Source organism: Cylas formicarius, unplaced genomic scaffold (assembly GCF_029955315.1).
Source record: "Cylas formicarius isolate icCylForm1 unplaced genomic scaffold, icCylForm1.1 PGA_scaffold_10__41_contigs__length_53128322, whole genome shotgun sequence".
NCBI lineage: Eukaryota > Metazoa > Arthropoda > Insecta > Coleoptera > Brentidae > Cylas > Cylas formicarius.
In genome coordinates this window covers 46,011,826-46,038,382 of record NW_026844214.1, presented here as the reverse complement: position 1 = coordinate 46,038,382, position 26,557 = coordinate 46,011,826, and the positions used below count along the sequence as shown (strand labels likewise).

The 26,557-nt window shown below is 33.9% G+C and overlaps 1 protein-coding gene across 6 annotated transcripts in view; it reads left to right on the top strand.

The window, feature by feature from the left end:
• The window catches only part of LOC132701551 (uncharacterized), a 731,275-nt gene that overhangs the window by 621,051 nt on the left and 83,667 nt on the right, over positions 1-26,557 (top strand). For all 6 annotated transcript variants that reach the window (XR_009618790.1, XM_060669616.1, XM_060669597.1 and 3 more), the window contains one exon: positions 20,462-20,580. Coding sequence is in view for 5 of the 6 variants with exons in the window: in XM_060669616.1 (XP_060525599.1) it covers positions 20,462-20,580 (119 nt within the window). In the remaining variant the exon portion in view is untranslated. The remainder of the gene's footprint in view (positions 1-20,461; positions 20,581-26,557) is intronic.

Here is a 26,557-nt window from a genome sequence, read left to right as displayed (position 1 = left end):
GTTTATTATATATTATATTTGTTGAATGTGGTTTAAAATAAGTTTATTAATTTTTCTGAGTGCTGCTTAACTTACAAATCCAAGTGCATTATTTTTGCATTGCGAAAAGGTGAGAAAAATCAAAGTTTTCTCAATTTTTATTTTCCAATACAACTTCTTTTTTTTTTTTTTTTAAGTTTTTAAAGTCTTTAGGAACCGTATACTAGTTTTAGCTTGCAACTTCAAGAAATCTTCCGACACTGTCTATTTTCTTTGGAACAGCAAACAAACTTGTGTTTATTTAGGAGTCTACCTCTGAAGAATCTGATATGGATAATGTAAAGGTTAATATAAAATATTGATAATGTCATCAACAGTCAGCAAAATCTATAAAGTTAAAAACCGTCCTGAAATTATATTCTACTGAGTAGTTTTTAGATGAAAGACATAATAAATAGACATGTTGTATGTATTTTATAACCATATTGTAAAGGAGATATGAAAATGAAAATTTAAAAAATATTAATAAAATAATTCGGATCACATAGTACAAGAAATTTATAATTGACTTATTAAAACTGATTTTTGATACGACTGACAAAAAAGATAGCTCTTTCGGGATTTCTTTATGAACAGCACTGCTATCTGCGATGATGGGCCGTCAAACCACGACAACGCACGAGAAATTTTAAACCACCATCGCGAGATCGTGGGCTATTCTACCATCTAAATTTATAGAATAACACCTTATGTTCCACCAATCGGAATTGATTTTTTTTCTTCCCTTTAATTTTTGATAATTCAAGATTTTTTATGTCGAACAAATTGAAATTATTATATTCTTCGCGTTCTTCGATAACAATACCATTGAGCAGAAAAAACAGCTATCTAGCTCCGGTGTCGTACTCTGACGTGAGCGGGATTAGTACGACTCAGGTAGAGACCGACGTGACCAAAGTGTTATATTATTGTGCCAGTCACTTCGATTTTTAAAAAAAATACATTCTATTGCTCTTTTTCGACCACATTATATTACGTAGTAAATAATGAAAATCCCTGTGTTAATATGCGCACTTGGCTTGAAGCTAAGTATTATGAAAAATTAAGTTTAAGTTCAAGGAACTTATGTGTTTAGTGCTGTGATATCGGTTGCAATCAATAGACAACCAAAAAAGCAATATCTTTAAAAGAAAGTACAATATTAGACTTTGCCGGTTCTAGAAAGTCAAAGATAACAATTCTCAAGCAAGTTGTATTGATAACTTTAGTCATGCTATGTAAACAAATCTCGATGGTACTACAGGAGTGGACAAATAAATCTACACAGCCAATTATTATCTATGCTTTGTAATTTAGGATTTATTGTGAGAACCACCGAGGGCTTTAAGAACTACTATTAATTATATTATATCGTAACATGGCAAGAAGTGTTCTGGAGGATTCGTCAACAGTTTAAAGCCCGATGTAGCACATACGTTGATCTAATCAAGTGTCCAAATAATTTCGTAGTTCTATGTAACAAATATAAGCAATTAAAAATTGTAAAATTTAAACCCTCTTCGAAACGCGCTGTCATTGGCTGTGACCGATTGTGACGTCAATTCGCTGGTAAGACTGCGCGCCAGCCGGACGCTAGAATAGAGCACTGGTGCGCAACCCATGGGTCGCCAAATTTAAAGAACTTTATATGACAATAAAAAATAGAGCGCCCTCGTAAACCCGGTGTGATATCATTGATGTCAATCACTCTAAGTAATTTAAATGACTCATGTTATAATAAGGAAAACTGTTTTTCTTTTCTAAAATGTTTTGCATGTATTTTTGTATCACATCTTTCGTTTTTATCTTTTTTTAATTCAATTATCCTAAACTAATATTTTGTTGCAAACGATACCAGTGTGGTTACTATTTTAAATTTAAAGCAAAGAAATATTGTTTTTTTTTATAATTTTGTTTCAGTTTTAATTCCCTCATAATGGATAAGTGGCTAAATATAGGTGCCCAACGCCCAGAAAATGGCAATGATAATGATGGACCAACACCTACTAAAATTAGAAAGAGTGTGGATGAAAACCCAAATAAAAATGAATCCAGTGGCACCGTTGCTACTTCAAAAAATATTGGAGAAACTATGTTATCTAATAAAAAATTAGAAAATATCAAGAAGAGTTTATTAAATACGGATTTACGTTTTGCGTTGTTAATGGGGAAGAACGTCCGTTGTGTGTTAATTGCATAACATAAAGAATTTGCAAATAAATCTGATTTTTTTTTAAAAGACGAGCAGAAAGTATGAAAAATCAAACTGTATTTTTGAAAACATATATAACAATTTCTGAAAAGGCTCTACGGGCATCCTTAAAAGTTTCATATTTAATAGAAAAAACATTGAAACCACATACCATTAGAGAATCCCTCATTCTTCCTTCAGTAATTCAAGTGACATCAATTATGCATGGAGAAAAATATGGTAACGATTTAAAAACAATGTCAATATCAAGAGATGCCGTTTCTCGGTGAATTTCAGCCATATCACGTAACATAGAATCAGTTCTGTTAAATCGAATACAAAACCCTCCTGTGTTTGCTCTCCAATTTGACGAAACTACAGACAGTACTAAATGGTCTCAATTAATTGTTTATTTGAGATACGTTTTTGAAGAAGACATATCGGAAGATTTTTTATGTTGTAAAAGGTTAGAAGGGGGAACAACTGAAGAGAAAATATTTGAAGTTATTAACAGATATTTTGAGGAAAATGATCTTGTCTGGGCCCACTGCGTCGCCGTTTGTATAGATGGTGCTGCGGCATTTACAGGTGGTAAGAAAGGACTTAAACGGTTAATTGCTCCTCATATAGAATTCAACCATTGCATGATACATAGACAAACTCTAGTTGCAAAAGACGTCGACGAAGAATTGTAGTATTGCAGGATGTTGTTATTGTAATTAATTACATTAAAGGCAACAGCCTAAACAGTCGTCTCTTTTTAATACGCTGCATGAGATGGATTCTGAGTATGAGACGCTATTACTATATAGTGAGATCAGATGGCTCAGATGGTCTCGCGGCAAAATATTGCAACGTATTTTTGATTTGAGAAACGAAGTTTACAATGTTTTGGTGGAAAAGAAACATATATTGGCACATCCATTCATTAATGAAGATTGGCTCGGAAAACTCAGTTACATGGTTGACAATTTCGAAAAACTTAACGATTTCAATTTGAGTTTGCAGGGTGAGGGTACAAACATTTTAACACTGAGCAGAAAAAATCGAAGCTTTTAAGAATAAGCTGTTACTTTGGCAAGAGGAATTAAACAAAAACAACACATGTTTCCGTGCTTTTCAGAAATTACTAATGAAAATGATATAGATTTCATGTTATTTAAAAACATCATTTCCCATCATTTGATAAAACTGGGAGAAAACTTTACGAAAATGTTCGAAAAATTTCCGGACAAAGAGTTAGATTGTATCCGTGATCCATTTTCGTTTAATATTATTAATTCCAATATCCCTGTAAATGAAAAAGAACAGTTAATTGACATTTCAAGTAACAAAACTCTGCGCATTCAATTTAGGTATCTGACTTTTATCTGAAAATTTTTTGGTTATCAGCTGAAAACAAATATGCCGATTTTAAAAAAAGGGCAATCAATATTGTAATTCAATTGGCATCGATCTACTCCTGTAAATACGGCGTTTCAAAATTAGTTGCCATTAAAACAAAATATCGATCTCGATTAGATCCAGTGGATGACTTACGGATTGCGATTTCCCATACAGTTCCGAACATGGAAGTGATCGTGAGTTCTTTGCAAGCGCGAATCTCACATTGAATTCTTATGAGTAATTGTTTAAATGTATTTTTTTTATTAAATAAATTGTTTCACAAAATTATGTGTTGTGTAAAAAAAACAAATAAAAGGAAATTTCAGAAATATTTTCATTTTAACTATGTTGACGATTAAAAAAACCTCTACTGTCTACTCAGAGGTCGCGATAAATGGTTTAAAAAAAATGGGGGTCGCAAATGAAGATAGGTTGCGCACCACTGGCATAGAGGAGCCATTAGAGAACGGCAACGCGTTTGTCTTGGTGGTTCTCATTTTAATGTTTGTCTTGATCCTGTCACTTGCTTTTATTATCTTGTGTTTAGTATCAAAAACAAAGTTTTGAAAATGACCGGAGCCTATTTTTTAAAACATCAATTTGATCATTTACCTTTAGTAGAAATTTTTATGGTGACATCTTACATACAAAACACCGAAAATTTTTCTTCTGCTGAGGTTCAATCCAAACACACCTTTACACGAGCCAAAAATCAACGTAAATAGTATAGTTGTCGGAATATAATCTGATAAACAGCGGTATGACGTCACGATCATTCCCGCGCGTTTATTGTCGTTTGAAATTAATAGCCGGGTGTCACAGCTTGAATTATTTATTGCAACTTAAATATTGGGTTTTGAGTTTTCATATTTGGTATGCGTTATTTCTATACATAAATAAATGGATTAAAGGAATAAAAAAATCTCCAAGTTGCCTATTCACATTGCTCTATAATTAGTCCACTCCAAGCCGTCTTGTTTGTTCAAATAAATAAAGTAAAACAATGCGCCATCTATCGGTTCGTATGGCGGCAAATGTTGACCGAGATTCTCAATATGGATCGGAGATGGTCACTTCTCGATTGTGATTGATCGCCGGAGGCGAAAGGTATCTTCCCCTTGCCCGCATCGCCTCGTCAATAATGCCCGAGAGAACGTGTATAAATTCAATTTAAAATGCATTTGCTTTTGACGGGGCGTAGTCGAAGCGATGGAATATTGGGGCGGGAGGGGTGGTGGAGCACGCAACGTGTAAAGCGAGACAATGTAAGCGCTCTATGTAACTTTCATTAAGTATCCAATTTCGCGCGGGTGCCGGGAGTTGTTTTCCCTTTACGGATGCTATAATACATCAAAAATTTAGCATCCCGTATTGATATTGACATACGTCGTTTCCATGACGACTTAGGAAGAACGGAGAGTGTTTTCGTGCCAGAAAGGGCTGCCGGAATTTTATACACCACATGATGACAACCTAATGAGTGCTCCCCCTCTTTTCCACCTTTCTTTCAGAGTCAAATATCAACAGGAAAGGTTTGAATTGGGGGTCATTAAAGAGTCGATATTGTCATGCATTCTAAAGTAAAGAGTACTTTGTGTACTTCTGTCTCTAACAAGCAGTTGTAATTTGCTCTATCAGTGCCGTGGCGCATAAGAGAATACATAAAGACGTTAATAAGATAAATTAATTAAGCCATGTTTGTATTGAAATTATTTAAATTTTACACGCATATAAATAATGCCTTAAAACATTAATGTACTAAAGAAATTAAATACAAATAAAAACACAAATATCAAATTAATCAATTTATTGTTACTGGCAGTAGTAACAAAACAATAATAATTTCTTTTTAGCTTTTATTTACTTGTATCGTAATAGTAGTACAGTACAATAATAATAGTATATTATACAACAAGTGCGGGAAACGGCATTTTAGTCACAAGTTTATTCGGCACGACCAGAGCGAGTGTTTAATAAACGAGTGACGTAAAAACTTTACCAAATGTGTTGAATACTATGCTTTTTCTACTACTGTTAGTTTTTGGGCACATTTTTGCAAAACAACACGAATACATTCACTAACATGTCGGTCAGAATGGACAACATCCGATTGCACCAAAACCCGTGCCGTAATATCCAGTGAAAGTGATCCGGATCCGTGGGAAACAAAACTGACGTGTGCTCACGCTTAATCGATGGGAGTAAAAAACAGTGCATTATGCAACACGTTTGGTTAATTTTTAATTTTTCAAAGAAACTTCCACAGGCTACTGTAATGCTTTTCACAAAACTTGTGGATTCCTCTTGCATCGGTTTTTGTTGAGTCGAACTTGATGACGTTTCGCCAATCATCCTATTGGCATCTTCAAAGCTTCACTGCAACTGGCTCTGTACCTGCTTATATATTGCTTGAGGCAGCGGAGCTAAATGAGAGGTATAAGCACCATCTCGGTTGACTGATTCCCATATTGGTGACAGGTAAAGACCTGAGTCGCTGTTGAGATTGTTAGGTTGCTTATAGATTTCTATGGACTATCGGATTTTTAGTTGGTAGAAGAATAGATTACATCCAAGAAGTTTAGTTTTGTCTAATAAAATTTTATGTCCGGTTTCGTGATTGTGTTCGGCAACTGCTGATGCGTTTATTTGTCTTAATCTTTTACTTCGCTTTCATGTTATTGGAGCCTAGTTAATATTTTTCGTCCGGTCTCTCCAATCTATTCTTTCCCGCCTATGCATGGAATACTGTAAGCTCACGAGATCTCAAATGGAATTTTGTCTTAGACGGATCGAAAATGATGAGAGGAGATTGTTGGACAAGTGGTAAATCAGATTTTGATGTTATATTTCTTTAGAACTTTTGATTCGTGGTCAGTTATGTTTTGAATGCAATGAAGGATAACAGTGTCAAGTGGGTGAAGGGTATTACGTGATAGAACGCTTAATATCTTTAATGTGGAAATTATTAGAGGGAAGAGCAGGGGTAAGGTGTTTTAATTCTGGGTTCAGTGTTCAGAGAGTTGATAACCTATGATTTTAGGGCGTGATGGTGATGTGACAATACATCAAGGTATCAGTGTGCGTAGGTTTTCTGTAAACACAATGACCCCATGTTACCTCTGATTATCTATTGATAAGAATATCTAAGAATGAGAGGTAATTATTAGTTTCTAATTCAATGGTAAAACGTATGTTGGGGTGCATAGAGTGCGTTTGTTTTGGGTAGACCATTCTGCAGCTTTATCTACAAGCAAGTTTGAGTTATATTTTAGGATGTTAATGTTGTTATGAACATTAATTGAAGTAATATCGTCTGCATATAAAACGCAGGAGTCGGGAAGCAAAAACTAATGGAGGTCATTTATATATAACGGATCGTACGGATCCCTGAGGATCTCCACGATTTACATTTTTAATATAAGAATTTCCCTGACTCATTACATACTGGTTTCGATTCGATTCGATATTACTGAAAAAGTTTTTGTAGCTCTTCTAACAATGGGAATTATTGAGATAGAGCGATAGTTATTAATATCTTCAATGTTACATTTCTTACAGATAGGAACCACTCGGTGACATTTAAAGCATCAGGAAGTCTCCTTCAGAAATGCACTAGTTTTAACAGTTTAGAGATTCCTGGCCGTATGGCCAGATAAAGGAAACATCATTTGCATATCTCTTCTGGCTTTAGATGGAACTTATCAATGGCTACTTTTTCAAAAAGATAGACGCTTTTCTATTAAAATTGAAAAGTCTGAACGAAGGTTTTGAGATTTTGCTTACTGTTTCAGAAACAGGAAAGTTCCAGGTTAAAACTAACTAGAATGTCGTCTGGATCTAACTTAACATTTTTTAATTCTTAAATAAGTTGAAAAGAATTAAGCACATAACTGGAACTTTTTCCTGTGAAAGATTTTAAAAATGACCTCAATTTTGACCATATTTTTAAAAACAGGTTGGGTTAGTTTTTTTTTAGTTTTTAAGATACTTAATCCAGATCAATTGAGTGTGGCAAACGATTTCTAATTTAATTTTTAATCACATGCCCCACATCCAATAGTAGAATCTTTGTTGACAGCCTCTTCTGACATTTTCCAATTTTTCCGGATTCATCTAATATTCTTTCGCACATCTCTTGCCGAGATATTGGTCTTGGAAACATTTTACTATTAAGATATTCCAAAAAAAGTCTAACGTGTCTAATCTTCGTCACCATCTTGCTGGAAACGTAGGTCATTGCTGAAGATTATTTTCAACCGAACAAACCAAACGTGTTGCATAGTATACTTTTTGTAGGAACATTAGTTTTTGGGTGCATGTTTGCAAAGCAACACACATTAACTGATACGACCGTCACGATTGACAAACGTCAAAACTCAAGGCGTGGGAAATATCTCCGAAAACATCCGATTGCTCCCAAACCCGTACGGTAAAATCCCGGAAATGTACGAAATCTCCTAGAATAAATATATTGTTATGTCATGAAATATTTGTTCTCTTCTATTCAAGCTACCAAACACTGACGTACGTCAGCCCCCACCGAAACTTCCACCCTCTGCAACGCTTGTTCATCATTTTAGCAAAAAAGTTTAAGACGATCTTATAGAGACGACCTTTTTGGTAAAAAACGTTTGTCCATCGCGTACAACAGCAGTTCGAAGAAAAATAAGACATCAACTACAAACCTCATATTCGCCAGTGACGGTTGTCGTATCAGTCACTCCATTTATCGTACGTTCGAAAAGAAACTTTTCTCAAGTTTCTACCTTTTTTGGGGGAGGCGAAAAAAAACCGGTTTCGCGGACCAAACACGACAAGACGCGAAATAAAGATTTTTGCTCCGGAGGGCGATGAGAGTTCCGCTTATAGTTTATGAGCTGTTCGGATCCGCGCCGAATAAAAGCTGTCATTATTCCGGTCAGGAAGTGACATGGCTTCTGTATTATTTTCGACGAGCGAGGTCGTTAGTGTCGGCGCGATGTGTCGAATACAAAAATCCGGGGTTTATTCAATTGACGTCGCGGCTGGAGATCCGCTGCGTAGTTTCGAAAATTGAAATGGCTCAGTGATTTATGTCCAATTGTTTATGATTTTTTCCTGCGACTCCTTACTAACGAAAATTTAAACGAGTGATGGTGTTCATTGCTCGGTATACGGGTGATGTTTTAATAGTTTTTTTAGGTTTAGTTTATTTACGATGTGGAGGATCTAGATATGATCTTGATATGATTTTCCAACTACTACAACCAAACCCATCTAAATCTATTGCAGAGAAGGTAGTCCAAATTAATACTACAAACAGCACTTTTTAAAGCCCCTTTCATTTTTTGTTTCAATATTGCAAGTTTATTTTAATAATAATAATAATAATAAGACTTCGTTCCGGTCGTTCCAAACAAACTCAAATGCCGTTTATGATACTTGTTGCATAATATACTATTATATAAGCAAAATAGAGACTACACGAATAAATGAGGACGTTTATTAGCAAATTGCTAATATATTAATGCTACAATCCGCACTATAATTATGCTGTTTTATTTCTATATAATTGATAATGAACTTTTACATTCCTCAAATCGTTTTATAAAAAAAAAGATTCTCATAAATGTAGGTCCAGATTTGCATGGTCTCCAAAATGTGTTAAAGTTTTTTTTATGCTTCCTTAATTTTTTTCATATTTTGCTTCAATTACGAGGTAAAAAATAAAAACATATTTCATTGCACGTCAGTTTATCATAAATATATTGTCCAACAGCGCTATAATATTCGGGAACAATTTTCATAAAAATAACTTAATATCGAAATTTATTATTAGACAGATAAATGCAAAATGATTGACACATCTAACAACACCTAAACTCCTTGTTTCAGTTCCTGTAAATTTTTTAAACAATCCAATGTAAATTTTCGGACCTAAATTAATGAAAACTTTTTTCATAAAACGATCTGAGTAATCCACCCTTTGAATATTGCCATGTCTTGTATCATTAATTAGATTTCTTTAGAGTAACATTTACATATATTTTTGTGTTATAACTATATAACATCGCGAGAAGACGGTAGCTTCTCAGACGATGAAAAATATGACTTTTATTAATCTGTAATAAAAATAAATAAGAACTAAAAGTTCAGATTTTCACGAAATTGTCGAAAGTGTCTTTATCAAATGTAATATTTACAAACTACCTGGTACTATATATACGGAAAAATGACCATAAGTTGTTGCGAGAATTTAAGTTCAATGAAGGAAAGGTATTTAAATCTAATTGATCGTTAAGCAATACATTTGAATGTCTCATTTTATTAATCTCCATGGCTTCCAATAAATTTAATTTTCTACTTCTTGTGGCTCTTATATGTTCGTTAATGCGTTTCTTGAAGGATCTACCTGTTTGTCCAATATAAATTTTAGGAGAAGATCCGCATTTCAACCTGTAGACACCTGATTTTTGTGATTTTGGACATTTCGATTTATTGTTTTTTTTTTCTTCTTTTTTAATCCCAAAAATCAGGTGTGGATCTTGTAGTAAAATTTATGTTGGACAAACAGGTAGATCCTTCAAGAAACGCATTAACGAACATATAAGAGCGTTTAAAAACAATAGTCTACATTCTAACTATACAACACACTTAAACACAAAAAAAAACATTTTTGACAACAATTTTGATATACTACGTACAGCCACAAAAAGTAGAAAATTAAATTTATTGGAAGCCATGGAGATTAACAAAATGAGACATTCAAATGTATTGAATAACGATCAATTAGATAATATATTATTACGTATGTTATTGAAACTTGTGCGGAATGGTCGGGCTATATTTTAACACCCCATTTTCGGTTATTTAAAAGTTGGTAAATCCAAAATTTTATGAGTCCGAAATGGTACAGAAGAAACTGGAGGTACGGAATAAACCAAATGACCATTTCTTTTCGAAAAATGTGGATTACTTTCGTAAATCCTTCCTGGTTGCTATCTCATACGTACAAAATCCAAACGGACGGAACATACACAACAACAAAACGAATACCGATAGGTCCGGAAAAGTTTGAAGATCCTCGCTTAAACGAAAACTGCGGTTGAAACGAGTGGCCACCGGCTCGTAAAGATACGAAACCGATCGTCGCAAGACTTTTCGGTTAGGCCCCCGTCGACATCTTTCGCTTTTTCGGAGTGGAATTTTAATTTCGTTGCGTTTTTTTTTTTCGTCTCGAGATTCGTTCTTCGAATTTGCGATTTTTTTTTTATATATTCAAATAAATGTCGGCGATCTCGACGAGGGAAAATTGGAACTACGACGTTTCAGTTTTTTGTCCCTAGCGTCGACGATTTTTTTTCTGATTTAACAAAAGTGTGCAGTATAAAAGGCCATGAAGGAGACATATCGATAAACTCCGTGGTTCGCCATTGAATTTCGCAATCACAGTTATCTCATGTCAGATTTCTATAAAGTGGTCGAGGTATCAATATACTCCAACTTCCTTCACATAACACCCCTTACAGAACTACAGGTCTATATTTTTTTATTTAATAAAGCTGTTTACTTATTTGTATATTTTTTAGGACACCATATTTTTGCTCTATTACGTAATTTTTTATAGCGCTTCAAATCTTAAAAATGATGTCAATATGTTTGTTCCATGTTAGGCATGATTTTTAAAGTAATTGATTTTTCTGAAATTCAATGTGTAGTATTAGATTTCTCTACAAAGCCACAGAGTTGGCGCAGAAGCGTTGTACCTTGGTTATACGCAGTTTGGTTGTATTTGTTGTCGGGCTACTATATTCGCGGCTGTATAAATATGGAAACACGACATTGTATAAACAAAGCAAACAGCTTTTGTTGTATCTGTGGTAGTGATGTCGTGGTAAAGCAAAGGCAAACCATAACTTCTTTTCTGAAAAATATATACTACGCTTATTTTGATGGTGGCATACTGTTTGTTCAGTTTGCGTTGGAGCATTAAGAAACGGAAAAAAAGGGTAGGAACAAATGTTTATGCTTCGGCGTTCCTATGGTACGGCGAGAGCCTAGGAATCACAGTGATGATTGTTATTTTTGTTCTTGTAATGTTCAAGGATCCAACAGATAAAATAAGAAACAAATGGTGTATCCCAGATGTACCTACCGCCCCAAAAGAACTAGAAACCGTCATATCGCCAGAATCAGAGGAATCTGATTCGGACCCAGATGACTCAGATTTCACACCCGATTTCAGACAGCCCGAAGTGTTTAACCAGAGCGAATGAAATGATTCAATTAGAGATCTGCACCTTCCAAAGGATGCATCGGAATTCTTAGCGTCCGGGTTTCGTGATAAGCATTGACTGGCAGTTGATATCACGTCAAGCGTTTACCGGGATAGCGAAAAAGAGTTATTTATGTCAATATTTTATTCAAGAAGTGTATTGCAGAAATATTCCTGACTTAGTATCAAAATTAGTAAATATGCCGTATATAAAAGAATGGCGCGTAAGCCTAGTTTAAAAGGCGTTTTATTGCACAATGGTAATTAACTGGCCTCGGTTCCCGTTGCACATTCAGTACATTTAAAAGAAATGTATGAAAATTTAGGACTTCTTTTGAAGAAAGTAAACTACCAAGAACATCAGTGAATTCTTCAAGCTCCTAGGACAATAGTTTCTATGCTTTATTTGTGACTGGGATAGCCGGTATGGTAAGTTTTACCGCCTCCTCTTCATATCAAACTTGGCATGATTAAGCAGTTTGTTAAAGCCCTAGACAAAAATGGACAGTGTTTCAAATATTTGATGCCAAGATAAAAGAATATATCTTTGTTAGGCCGCGCATAAGAACATTATGCAAAGACCAATGTCGAGAAAAACGCCTGAGTTTAATTTAAAAAAGTAATTGATAAGTTTCTTGGGAACTCTAAAGACAAAAACTACGAAGGTTTTATTCAAAATATGTTACAACACTTTCATCGTCTAGGTTGTAATATGAGATTGAAAGTGCATTAATTGCTTTCACACTTGTTGGAGCAATTGGCGAAGAACAGGGAGAGAAAAGATTAAGGAAATGGAACGGCGTTACCAAGGAAGGTGGAGCATAATGATGATAGCGGGCTCCTGCTGGATGTTAAAACAGGATATGCCTTTAAAAACACAGAGCCGAATGTCCGAACAACGCAACATTCTGGTACTTTTTTTAAACTACAATTCCACCTTATGTGAAATAAATAAATGCATAGAACTCTTGAAATCAACCTACCAAAATTATTCAAAAGTTTTCAAAATAACAACATCTGTTAAAAAATTTAATTTTGTAGACCAGTGTAATTAAGAATTATAGGTTATCTGCTACAACCATACTGTCTTCGACTGATTTGGATTATTGGTCTCAAGAACGTACTCAATATAATAATTTCCAATCACTAAATTTACGGGAACGACGAATTCAAACCCAAGTTCAATCAGGAGTCGAATGGGATCGTTTACGTGTGGCCTCGCATAGTTCATACCTTCAACTGAAAGCTTTAGAAACACGCCAGTACGCCTACAAGAACAAGACTGACATTAATAGCAGGGCTCAGTGAACTGGCTTGTAAAACTCCAGCCTCGTAGCAAGGAAAGGAGCAGAGACGTCAGGACCATAGCCGATATTGACAATGCGAACAATAACAAAATAAGATAGTGATAGAATGTGCCACGAAAAAACACACAACTAACGAAATTCTAACAATGCAATTGCAATATTGACACAACTTTTTTATTTGACGTTTTTTCGCTAAACTAAATAAAAAAGTTAATGCGGGAGAACATTATTAAGGACAATTAAAGATGAACACCGGACACTGCAGCCTCAAATGATAATGAGTTGATGTGCTTGGAAGAAAAGAATCTTCCCCTCGCCAGGTACATAGGTACTCAAAACTATCCTTTGACTTAAGGATTTGAATAAATTACCTCTCCTCCCCTCCCAAATGGACAAAAACCGACTTTTTACTACTGAGTCTCATTGGGGGCGAAAAGCAGGAACATCGGTTTCACACAATACTGCAACCTTGTAGCATTAACCTGCCTTTAGCATCTGCAAAATTCCACATTATTAGTAAAACAAAGCCAGAATATATATATATATATATATATATATATATATATATATATATATATATATATATATATATATATATATATATATATATAGCATTAAATATAGCATCATTGGCCAATGGTCAAATTACTATTGAATTTTTAAGTTTTTTTTTTTTTGAAAAATGTGTGAAAGATTTTTCGGCTCCCTTCTGTAAAATACCAAATTATATACCGATCTAGCGTACGGAAATAATCACTTTACCACGTGAGTTGCTTATCCCTTGTGAGCGTCCTCCGATTTTTGAGGGATATTACGAGCTTGGGAGCAATCGGATGTTTTTATTGATATTACCTCACGGTTTGAATTTTGACGTTGAACTCTGACGATCATGTCAGTAAATGTATTCGTGTTGTTTTACAAAAATGTACCCAAAACCTGACGGCCGTAGAAAGAATATAGTATGCAACACGTTTGGTGAACTTTTTAAGTCACTCGTTTATTAAACATTCGCTCCGCTGCGTTCCCTCGTGACTCAAATGCCGCTAACCACACTCATTGCATAATATATTATTATCTCATTCCCAATAATTAATATATTGTTTAAAGAATAAATTTTCAAGTATCAACTTTTCCTTACAGACATCCACAACATAACAAACGAATTTCAGACACGGTAGTACAATTGGATGAAATGAGAAATTGTTTCCGCACTTTTTTCAGTTCGATTCGATCGTGATTGCATTGTTATGCGCGTGATATTCGTCGACGTCGACCGGGTTCGTAATTACGCATATCAATATGGTCGCTCTTAATCATTTTCATTCACCTGATGGCGATTTTTCAGGGGGTGCCGCGCATATGTGATCAATCTTAATAACGCGACTCAAAAGGCTCGATATTTGAAAATAATGCTTCTGTTTCACTCAAACGCAACAAAAAGTTAATTATCGGCTATTAAAAATCTATTTTTTCCATTTTTTTAAGTTTCATATAAGGGGTTGGAATTTTAGGTCAGGTTACATTTTACTTATAATGACACAGCCTTAAAAAAGGGATTTCAAATACCACTACGTGTTATAGCATTTTAAGCAATTTAAAATGAAAAATCGTTTTAAATTGCTTTGGCACTGTAAAAGTATGGAATAGTTAGACTAAAAGGTAGATCAAATGCCTCTCGTAGTTAGGTGTAATAAATAATAACAATTTAGTTAATAACTTTTTATAGGATTATAGGACAACTGTCATTTTTTAACGTTCAAGACACCTTATCGCTATTGTGAGCCACGGAAGAGCGAGAGAAAACCATAGAAACCAATGCCACTGCGAGATTATTTAAAACTAAACAGATGCACGTTAAAGAGGCTGTCTAACTTCATGGTCAGCCCAGGGAAAATAAAAATTCAAAAATTACGACTACAGTACGCATCTTGGTTGTTAGTTATTTTTTCACGTGTCAACACAGCTCGAATAAAAGATCTTTTCATTTTCGTTTATTTATTGAGTTTTACAAAGAGAAACCCAAGCGAGGTAGGCCTGCAGATACACCTTCATAAAAATTTACCAAAGTTAAATCGGGTTATGTCGTAAAACCGGTATATAGTTTGGTGAACTCTACACTCTACCAATCGCTAGGGAGACCAGTTGATATTTGTTTGGTGTTTAAATGATTAAAACAATGAAGTAGATTGCAATGAGATTGTACAGTTTTCTCCCTAAATTCCGACTGATTCGTAGTAAAGATATTATATATATGTAGGATCCAGTTATATGTTAAATTCGCCAATATTTCGTTGCTGTACATCTTAAAATAGTATAATAGCGAGCACGCAGATTTTGATATTTTCCTTCAAAGTTTTGGACATTTTAAGCGACCGTCAAGGGTCATAATGTCTTAGAATTTAGTCTTATTTCCTTAATTTTATATGTTAAGTTTATACTCTGATCAACTGATAGCTTAATTATAATGGATATTCAATAATGAATATTTATCAGGTCGCCTGTCTTATAAGCAAAAAAAAAATAAATTGGTACCACATAATAACAAATCTTTAGAGCAAATCCGGCCATCTTAAGTTGTATTTCCCCTAGCACGGACGAGAACCTTTGGCAGCATTGTTAAGCAGTGGCGATAACGATATATCAATGTACGTTTTCGGAGGCTTTAATTCTTCATTTGGAGCAGTAGTGTTCAGTTCTGAGAGCTTTAAACAATAACCTAAGCCCGGCTTTAAGACATTCTCCCCGAACAATTCGTACGGCGAACAAATCGATATTTGTTGGAACAAAGTAAATCCGCTTACGAGGATAAAGGAGCAATACAAATAAGATCTACGAAACTGGGCAAGACGCATTCGCTTCGTTTGAACGACGCGGTAAACTAGCCATCCTTCAATACGGGGTGGTCGCAAAAATGATTGCCAGTTACTTAGATTATTTCGTAAAACATAAAGAGGATTCATAATCACAATTAAGAATTTTATACTTATTAACCAAAATAATTTTTGCGGCTTTCTTTTATGACGCGTCAGAGTTTTCACTTCAACTAACTTTCTAACTTCTAAAACACTGATGTATAAAACTTTTATTTTCGCCTTTCTTTAAAATCTCTAATATGCATTTTCATCCAAAAGCTGCCGAAACTGTTCTAGAGACGGTATAGCCTATCTACTGATGTGCAGTCATCGATTTAAAACAAAAATCGAGAAACAAATAATCCTTCTTCTGTAACACTATTTACAGATCTTCTGAATTCCTTCTTTTTGTTGATAAATAGAATTTCCTGACGTGTTCAAACTGGCTCGTATTCTACTTTGTGCCTGCTTATATACTGTTTGAGAGGGTCGTGCTAAAGAAGGAGATAAGCATGAACTCAACCAGAGTTACTGAACGCAGAAATAAAACATCTTCTCTCTAATAATTTCTACATGCTGTCCACCAAAGATAATAAATGTGCGAAAGCAACCCCACACTTGTCACCGTGGTGTTTCCTAACATTCAAAAGATCAAGCAAGGAATGCTTTTGAGAAACATGAAAAATATCAACCAGACTAAGAGAATATAAATGCCAATAGAGGAACACGTTATTTAGCAACCAGGGACCCATACTGGCATTCGCAGTTGATATAAATATAGTGGGTAAAATCTGTTCATAGATATAAGAAAGTAACTAACTGATACGAATTAAGGAAAGACCCGGGCAAGCTGTAAGAATGAAATATGGCCGAACAGGTCCGTACTTTGCTAAGAATTTAATTATTTGGGTTTTGCTAGGGAAGATACTAAACAATATTTATTTATTTATGTATGTGTTTATGTTTAAATCTAAAATAAAATTACAAATTATTTTTATTACCTACTTAAATTACTTAAAATTGTTCACACATATATCAGTATCACTATCGCTATCATCGCCTTAAAACTGTATGCCCTAGATTTTTTGTATAATTATCATAGACGTATTCCTTTTGTAGGTTCAAGCTTTGTAGAACCTCAATTATTTGCTTTTTGGTATAATCTTCGTGAAAATTAATGTCATTATTATACATGTAGTTTTGGATTTTGTGTCACATGAGGAAGGGGTTTTAGTCAACTGTCTACTGTGATAACTTGCATTGTGCATTACAATTACGCTGTTTGGAGGAATGTTTGGAACTAGTTTGTTTTTAAACCAACTTTCAAATAAATCAGCGCTGGTGTCTTCATGGTAATCCGGAGAAGAAGAGCCAGCATACAAAAAACGTGTCGAACCAGGTTTCATTCAAGTAAATAATTGGCCTCTGTTGTTTTCTGGAAATCCTAATTTTTTCTGGATATTCCAGTCGCCATTTACGAATTCTAAAAGATTCAATTAAAACTTGCCTTTTGTCAATTCTTTTAAATCTAAAACCCATGTGTTGAATACACTTCCATAAGGTAGTTCTGCCACATTTAACACCGGTTTCATCTTTTTCAAGCCTCCGAATTAAGATATCTAATGTAGGCACGCTTTGTTCCTCGTATAACTGGTAAATTTTACCCCGTATTATATCTTGATCACTTTCATCTACACTCAAGAAAATGTCAGCATCGCTTCTTTATTTCCTCACTGAAATGGGATTATTCACAATTTTCCATACAGTTGATGTTGGAATTTGCGTCAATGTGGCCGTTTCTTCTAAAGAGATTCAAATAAACATTGTTTATAACTTGTTATCACTTCACATAACCAAGGCAATCAATAATAGAATACATAGTGCCAATCGCTGCTGTTTTGCTCTTTAAAGTGTAATGAAATCCAAAAACCATATCACCAAACACGAAGAACAACCTGAGCCATACAATTATATGACCGATCATGTAGGGCGAAGAACGCTAAGGAATATATGTACATTGGAAGAACAGCTGAGAGACAGTAACAGGCTACTGGTAACTACAGAGCAACACGGATTGTCCAAAATTTATGGATGAAGAAGAAGCAAATAAAGGTAGCGACAGGTCAGTTTTTTTGACGACGCATTTGATAGTGGAAAATGAGTTTAATAATTGAATTGAATATAGAGGCTTACCATGTATCCACAGAAGTGTATAAAAATTACTTTACAAAAGCAGTCGGGAATGCAGACAAAAGTCTAAACAGATATTTTCGTCGATAGCCACTGACAGTACGGGTATTACTCTTTGTAGCGTCTACAAAATATTGGAAAAAGCTGACTGTAAGAATTTTTGAAGCACACAAGTTAAATTGGTCTACTTTTCAACATGTTGAAGAATTGTTAGACGAAAACTGTCCGAAACGCAACGAAAATCACATCGAATGTATTTGTTTCGATTGTTATCAAGTTCCAATCTTCGTAATTCCGGAGATAAACTGTATCGGACATTAAATATTTTGCAAAATTACATAATTTTCGAAAAATGAGTTGATCAATTTATATTTAAAGCAGCATATTTAGTTTTATTATGAAGTCAAGCTTTCGCCCATGAATTAAGACACTAAACGTCTTATCAAGGAAGAACATACAATCACAAAAACAAAGTTGAGTAGTACTCACGATAATGTGTCAAAGTATTCTCTAAAGTGTGAGGGGGCATTTCAAAAATATTTTCTATACAATGAATCTGTGACCTAGGTTTATATCAGTTGAAATGCTTCGTGATCACTTCAATTGACTAGGATTAGCTAAACAATGCGTACTGTCTTGAAGTGTATTTGGTTACTTAATCCTAGCCAGTTGCTGCGATCACACTGCGTTTCAACTGGTATTAAGCTGTCACAGTTTCCTTGTATTAGTATTTCAAATCCATTTGAACTGCCTACTCACTGTTTAGAAGATATTTTAGCACAATAACGTTAATATTATTCAACTTTGTTTTTGTGATTAATGTTCTACCTCGATAACACTTTTAGTTTCCTGATCAAGCCTACATTCAAGCTTGACCTCATAATAGAACTCAAAGGAACTTAGCGTTACTACCATTATTTCCTTCTTCTTCTTCTTCTTCTTCTAAATAAGTTGAGAGCAATCCCTTAGTTATTACGTTGCTCTATATAGGAAGAATTATATAATCACTCAGACTTTATCAAAGTAATAAAATCACAAAAACTAAGATGGGCTGATCATGTTCAAATACAAGAAAATCAACGTCTAATTGGACAAGTGTGGGAAGAGGACCGTATGGGAAGGCCGAAAGTGAGTGAGTGAGACAACTTCACATCAGACTTAAGGATTCTAGAGCTACAGAAAGAGAGAGAGAGAGAGATAGTATTCTTCTACACTATATGGTTCTATTTCTACGAGTAAATTAAAAATTGTTTTCTTTAACATTTTTAAATCTCTAATCGTTTTTAAGTTGTTCGGCAAACTATTATAACACCTAGTACACTGATTTATGCGGTGTATGTTCGTTTTGTGGCCAGAGTCCTATAAAAAGCGAAAATTGCTTCATTTCCCATTAGCGTTTAATAAGATTCGTTAACGAACTCGGTATTATGATCGAATAAATAAAAAAGGAGAGCACTGGCCGCCTCTTGGGTAGAATCCGGTCCTAATTGGGTTCTTAAAGTATATATGCCGAGGCGGATTAGCAGCTTCTAAAACGACGGCGTTAAAAGAAAATTGTGAATTTGATTGTCGGCCTACCTCAATGTCTCTGTTAGGATTTTGAAATCAATGACATAAAAAAGTCAACATTAAGAAACATTTATGAATGGGACCCATCCGTATGGATATTGGACATTTTAAGTCTCAATAGATCTCTGGCCGAAAAAAATATGTTGTGCTGTGTTGTGTTGATGGATTTCACTCATGAAACACTAAAACATAAAATTGATATTTGACCTTTTTAATTTAATTGATCGTTATTTCATAAGGAGTGCTTATAATTATCGCTTGTGCAGGTGCAGAATGAGGTGGCTAAAGTTTCAAACACTCCAAAATACTGTTGAGAGTTAACTTTGCAAATCAAGCACATGCAAAATGTGCATTAGACTTGCAAATCGAATATTTCTAAGAATTAACAAAAACAAATACGAAAAAGATTTTTCTTACTGTTTAAAAACTATTCAAGCTCGTTTTGAGAAACAGCAAAGCATATTACAGTAATAATGGCAGTGTAATTAGAAGATTTCACTAGCAAAAAAGTTTTGCCTTTTTTTACATAGATATTTGTGTTATCATAAATGTTCTGTAAAATCGATCATAATTTTCTTTTAGCCGAACATCACGTTATAACGTTAGAAATATCACTGCTTCCACGTTATATTCGAATTTCTTGCCTCTTACGACTACGACAGGGTTAATAAAATAACTGTGGATTTTGTTCCAGTATCAACAACAACAAAGGATGACGTGAAACCAGGCAGCACGTCATTGGAACAGGTGAAAGCAAAGCGACAAAAACCGAAACCGACATCACCAAATCGACAGGGTCCCCAACAGTGTCAGGTAATTACGACCAAGTCAGTAAAAGTATTTTTTTTACCAAAATGGGCAGAACATCTCACTGAGATTCTTCATATCCCAAAAAATCACAGACCAAATCAATGCGTGGCAACCTCGCTGCAGACATTAAAAAAAAGTGTGCAAATGTTCACGAAAATACAAAAGTAACTCTCTAATTTTCTAACTGTTTAATTCAGTTGAATATATTATAAAGTTTCTCTTTTTCAAAAGAAGCATTCCATGTATGAAATAAGTTATTGAAAAAGTTAGTAATTTATTAAAAAAATATTAATTTACAGATATGTGCAGAATATTTATGATTTACTTCGTTTAATATTCATTATAAATGTCCGCCCCCTTCCTAACTGTTTTCCTTCACGTGTGATGTTTACGGATAGAAGGGGAAAAAGTACCAGACCAGACGTGTTAACTAATTAGTATTTATTTTATACACGGGAGTGAAAAAAGTTTATTAATGACGTGTTAAGAAGTAAATAGAAAATAAAAAGTAGTATGTACAATTTACTCATTCCTAATTATGGAAATGTGATGATGACAATTTGCTTTTTTAGTGGGCTGTGAAATTTGACAAATGACAATTGTCAATTGACAATAATATAACTATTTGACGAAATGCTATACGCATCTTTCATGTGATTTGATGCTTCTTAAAATATTTCAAATCTTAAAAAGTCAGAGTTTAAATTTATCTAAACTTCGATTTTTGTTACTGTGACCGTGTTTATTTCATTAAAAATATCTTATTCGACTGCTGAAGTATGCGAAACGTTAGTTGTTTTCTCATTTAAAGGTATACCTAATTTTCACAGACTCATAAATTTCGACAAAATAAAAATGGCCAAAGTGTAAACGAAAGGGGAAATTCCTTTTAGGGATTTTTTAAAATTTTTTCGAGAATTTTATTATAATTTAATATAAAAATTTCATACAGTTATGTCGTAGAACCCGTCCGAGTTTGAAAAAAAGTGTTAACAAGTGCGCATCTAAATAAAGGTTAATTTTAAATTAGAGTAACATATTATATTAATTGAATTGTATTTTGTAATTCTTATGATGAAATTAATAGAAAATTTCTCAAAAAAAAAAGAAAACATAAAAACACTAGGCTTATTATAACCTTATTAGTTATTTATCTTCCAATTATTTATTATATAATTATTATTTCTTTTACATAGCATATATATATATATATATATATATATATATATATATATATATATATATATATATATATATATATATATATATATATATATATATATATATATATATATATATATATATATATATATATATATATATACATATATATATATATATATATATATATATATATATATATATATATATATATATATATATATATATATATATATATTTTCTTAATATTAACAAATATACTTTTTACATACCTATAAAAATCAAAAAAAAAAAAACTTTAAATAATAATATATACAATACAAGTCATATAGAATTATTCAATTAAATTATTATGCATTGCATTTTTTTTTTTAATTTGAAAGGAAATCTAAAGGTTTTGGTTGGAAACTTTTCAAATTTATGCAAAAAATAGGGTATAGAGGAATAATTAGGAGGATGATAATGAGCCTATAAAAAAATAATAAAAAATTCAATTTAAAGGTGATCTAAATATTTGAAAAATCGAAATTTTTGGATTTTTAGAAATTTTATTGGGAATTTTTGACCCCCCCCCCCCCCTTGAAAAGAATCCAAACAAAATATGCACTATTGGTCGCCAGTGAATTATCAAAATTGGGGTGTCAACATCAGGTGTGGTATTTTTTGTGTCCTAATTTTAGAACCATTTTCCTTTAATGGTAAATTTGAACTTTGAGAAAACGTTTCTTTACAAACGAGAAGAGATATGTGGGTACAACATTGCTGAATTTTTTGAACTAGAAGTATCCAAACCGTTGGATAGCAAGGGACAGTTTCTTTCCGTGGCCTGCTAGATCTCCAGACCTTACTGTCCTGGAGCTTTGGGGTAGAATAAAAAATATTATTTGTCAAACTCGCTGTACTACCCTTGACCCTATCCTAAACGCTATAGCCAACCTTTTAAAAACTGAAATTAGTACCATTGAGATGCAAACTGGAAGTTGAAGGAAATGTTATACAGCAGGAAAGGAAATTGAAGTATTTAAGCATAGAAATCTCAGGATATGGTGATATTGAGGCGGAGGTGAGAGGCCGAGCAACAAAGGCAAGAAGAATAACAGGATGCCTCAATGACACGATATGGCGAAATAAAAATATCAAAGTGGAAACTAAATCAGAAAAGCTGGAAAAACACTGTTAGACAGAGAGAGAAATGAGAGCATAAAAAGAGCATGCAAGGTGGAAAGTGTGAATGAATCGGTACACAGTAGAAAGAAAGAATGGAACGAATATATCAGCAGAAGAAGTATTAAATAGATGACGCAGGTTAAATTCCTTCCTTATATAACTACCTTTGTTGCGTTTTCTGGTTCGTGTTTAGTTTCCATAATGTTCGGATAGACTTATTAATTTATAAACGTTGCGTTAGGCTGGGATAAAGCTATTGAGATGCGGTTTTCACGGGGTTGTTGGGCTCTTGTTTAGTGATCTCATATCTTTGCTTTTGTTCAGAATTTATTTTTGCCCCTACGTCAGAAACGCCATCTGCTGGCACAATGCTCAATCGCAATCATCTCGCTCATAGCGCTTTAACAGTCTAGGAAAGTCCCTTTTTAACAACTCCAAGTTTGTTAAAATTCATTTTTGGAGTTATCTACATTTATTTTCCCACCACTTTCTTTTAGGCGATAAAGTAAAAAGTATCTAACAAAAGATACTTAAAATAGTGATACAATTCGAAGGCTAAACCCGAACAGAAGTCTTGAAAGGGTTAAATTACTTATTTTTAATTAATATTGAAGGTTACAAATATTTCATGCTTAGACTTTCAGGATTTATTATCTATCTTTCCCACCACAACATTAAGTAAATTAATAATTGCAAAAATTAAGACTTTTACTTATTTAGTAAAAAAACTAAAACGTTGAATTTGATAGATATTTCTATAATTTCTAGAGTATACTTCTTTATGATGTGGTATTCAATTCGAATATAACAAGTTGTTTAATTAGATATCTGAAAGAAGGAAAAAATAAAACTTATTGTTAAGACCCGGTTTCATTCAAAAATATTTAATTTTAACTTGGTGCCGTGTACCTAAAACTCCCCCAGGGTCGCTTTAATTTTCGGAACTTCTAAATCCGATATCTCTTCAAAAAAAAAAAAAAAGATACGCCTAAAAATCCACGTCGTAAAAACTTTACAACAGTTAATATAAGCAACGCAGCGCTGCGCAGAGAATATGTATTTATAATATTAGATATAAGCCGCATATAAGAGAGTTTGCAAACCATTCTGAAACTTTAATCCCCCCTAATTCGTTGTTGAACTTTGTTAACGCCGCGAAACGGTTATTTACATCATGCGAATGAAAATAAAACTGGCACCGTTGCGAAGCGCGACCCGAGTCCGAGAGTCCGGGAAATGCTGTTCCTGGAATCCTAAATTAATATTATCCGGTTTATGGACGGACAAAGGATGAATTGTAATATTAAGGTCCGGATTGAGCGTTGAACATTTCGACTGTACAGGACGTTTGAGTCAATTGACAAGAAAAATAACAATATTAATATAAATAAAAATAGCAACATGGCAAAACACCAACTTAGGCAAAAAGCTTTTCTTTAAATAACAGTAAAAAAGAGCATTGCACTAATTCTACAATAAACTAGTTTTTTTATTTTGTTTTAAATGAACTTAGCAAAAGCATCAATGATGAAGTTGTTCAACAATCTCAAGGCTCGAGTGAAATCAGAAAAATACTATAGTTGGCATGATGAAATATTGGGGAGTTCTGATATCTTTGATAGAAGTTAAAACCAATAAACTGGAGGAGAGAGTTGGACAGTTATATAGACCGTTCAAAATTTTATAAAACGTTTAGGTTAGGTTCAGATCATTAACAATGTAATAGTTATTGCAGATATTTATACCGGCTTTATTTGCTAGAGATCTCAGAAATACCCTGTGAGCAGTGTGATAAATGTGACATCTGTAATGCGGAGATCACACTACGGATGCATACTCAAGTGTAGATTTAACTAAGAAGCAATAAAGGGTTTTAAAACAGTAGGCTGAGAGAAGTATACTATAACGGGTAATAAAACCAAGACTTTTTACATCCAGAAGATTCCTCCTACGTCGGTTTTTGCTGAGTCGAACTTGCTGATGTTTCGCCAATCATCCTGTTGGCTTCTTCAGAGCTTGTCTGAAACTGGCCTCGTATTTTACTCTGTACCTGTACTCTGTATATATTGTTTGAGGGGGGCGGAGCTAAATGAGGGCCATAAACACCGTCTCGGATGACTGATTCCCACATTGGTTACAGGTAGAGACCTGAGTCGCGGTTAAGATTGTTAGGTTGTTTATAGATTTCTATAGGCTCTCGGATTTTTCGTTGGTAGAAGAACTGATTACATGCAAAAAACTAAAATTCTTGCAGATAATCAGTTCTTCTACCAACGAAAAATCTGAGAGTCTATAGAAATCTATAAACAACCTACCAATCTTAACCGCAACTCAGGTCTCTACCCTTACATTCAAAATATCACTGACCACATATCAAAAGTTCTAAACAATTATAACGTCAAAACCAGATTTACGACTTGTCCAAAAATCTCTCAACATTTTCGGTTCGTCAAAGATAAAATTCCATTTGAGATGCCAGGAGGAGTCCATGCATATGCGACAAAGAATACATTGGAGAGACCGGACATAAACAACCTAACAATCTTAACCGCAACTCAGGTCTCTACCTGTCACCAACATCGGAATCAGTCATCCGAGACGGTGTTTATGCCCCTCATTTAGCTCCGCCCCCCTCAGACAATATATAAGCAGGTACAGAGTAAAATACGAGCCATTTGCAGTCAAGCTCTGAAGAAGGCAACAGGATGATTGGCGAAACGTCAGCAAGTTCGACTCGGCAAAGGGTCTTATCAGTTTACTGTCAGATGTGACTCCTGATTTTAAATAGTGTTAGTTAAGAGAGAAAAAGTACTACTAAAACACTTTCCAATATTTAGATCCAGACCATTGCACCACAAACTGACATCAGAAGAAATTTAGTATAATTAAATTGTTTTATAAAAATTTATGCGCAAAGGCAAGATGTGCAGAATACAAATCACTCAGATCTCTTATAAACAAGTTAAAGAAAACTAAACCTATGTGTGAACCCTGGAAATATAATTGCTGTCCAAGCCCTGTTAAAAATCTGTGACTCTGTCAAATGCTTTTGAAAAGTACGGTTAGACTGTTCACTTGTTTTGGCTTTTTAAAATCTTGATTATAAGTGTATCTACGCTGAAAACACCCATGGTGGTTGTCACACGTAATTTTATTGCTTTTCCAGGAAAAATATTGACAGAATAGCTTATCAAAAAGTTTGGGAATGACGGATTGTATACACATACCTCTGTAAATAACATTGCTTCCCTCTGTGTAAATTATTTTCCAGTACTCAGGACGATCGCGAAGCATTAAAAATCTGGGCCATGTGAGTATTTAATTTGAAGGCTATGCCCGCGAATATTTCACTCAGAGAGAATTTAATGGCATGTAAGACGAAATCATAGTCAAATTTAGGGTCGAACTAAGAGTTCAGATTTTCACGAAATTATATATATTCACATGACAATTGTTTCGACAGCAACGTGTCTTTATCAAATGTAATATTTACAAACTATCTGCTACTATATATACCGAAAAATGACAATAAAACCATAATTAATGTTGTTTTGCGAATTTAAGTTTAATAATGGAGAGGTATTTAAATTTGAATGTCTCATTTTCTTAATCTCCACGGCTTCCAATAAATTTATTTTTTCTACTTTTTGTG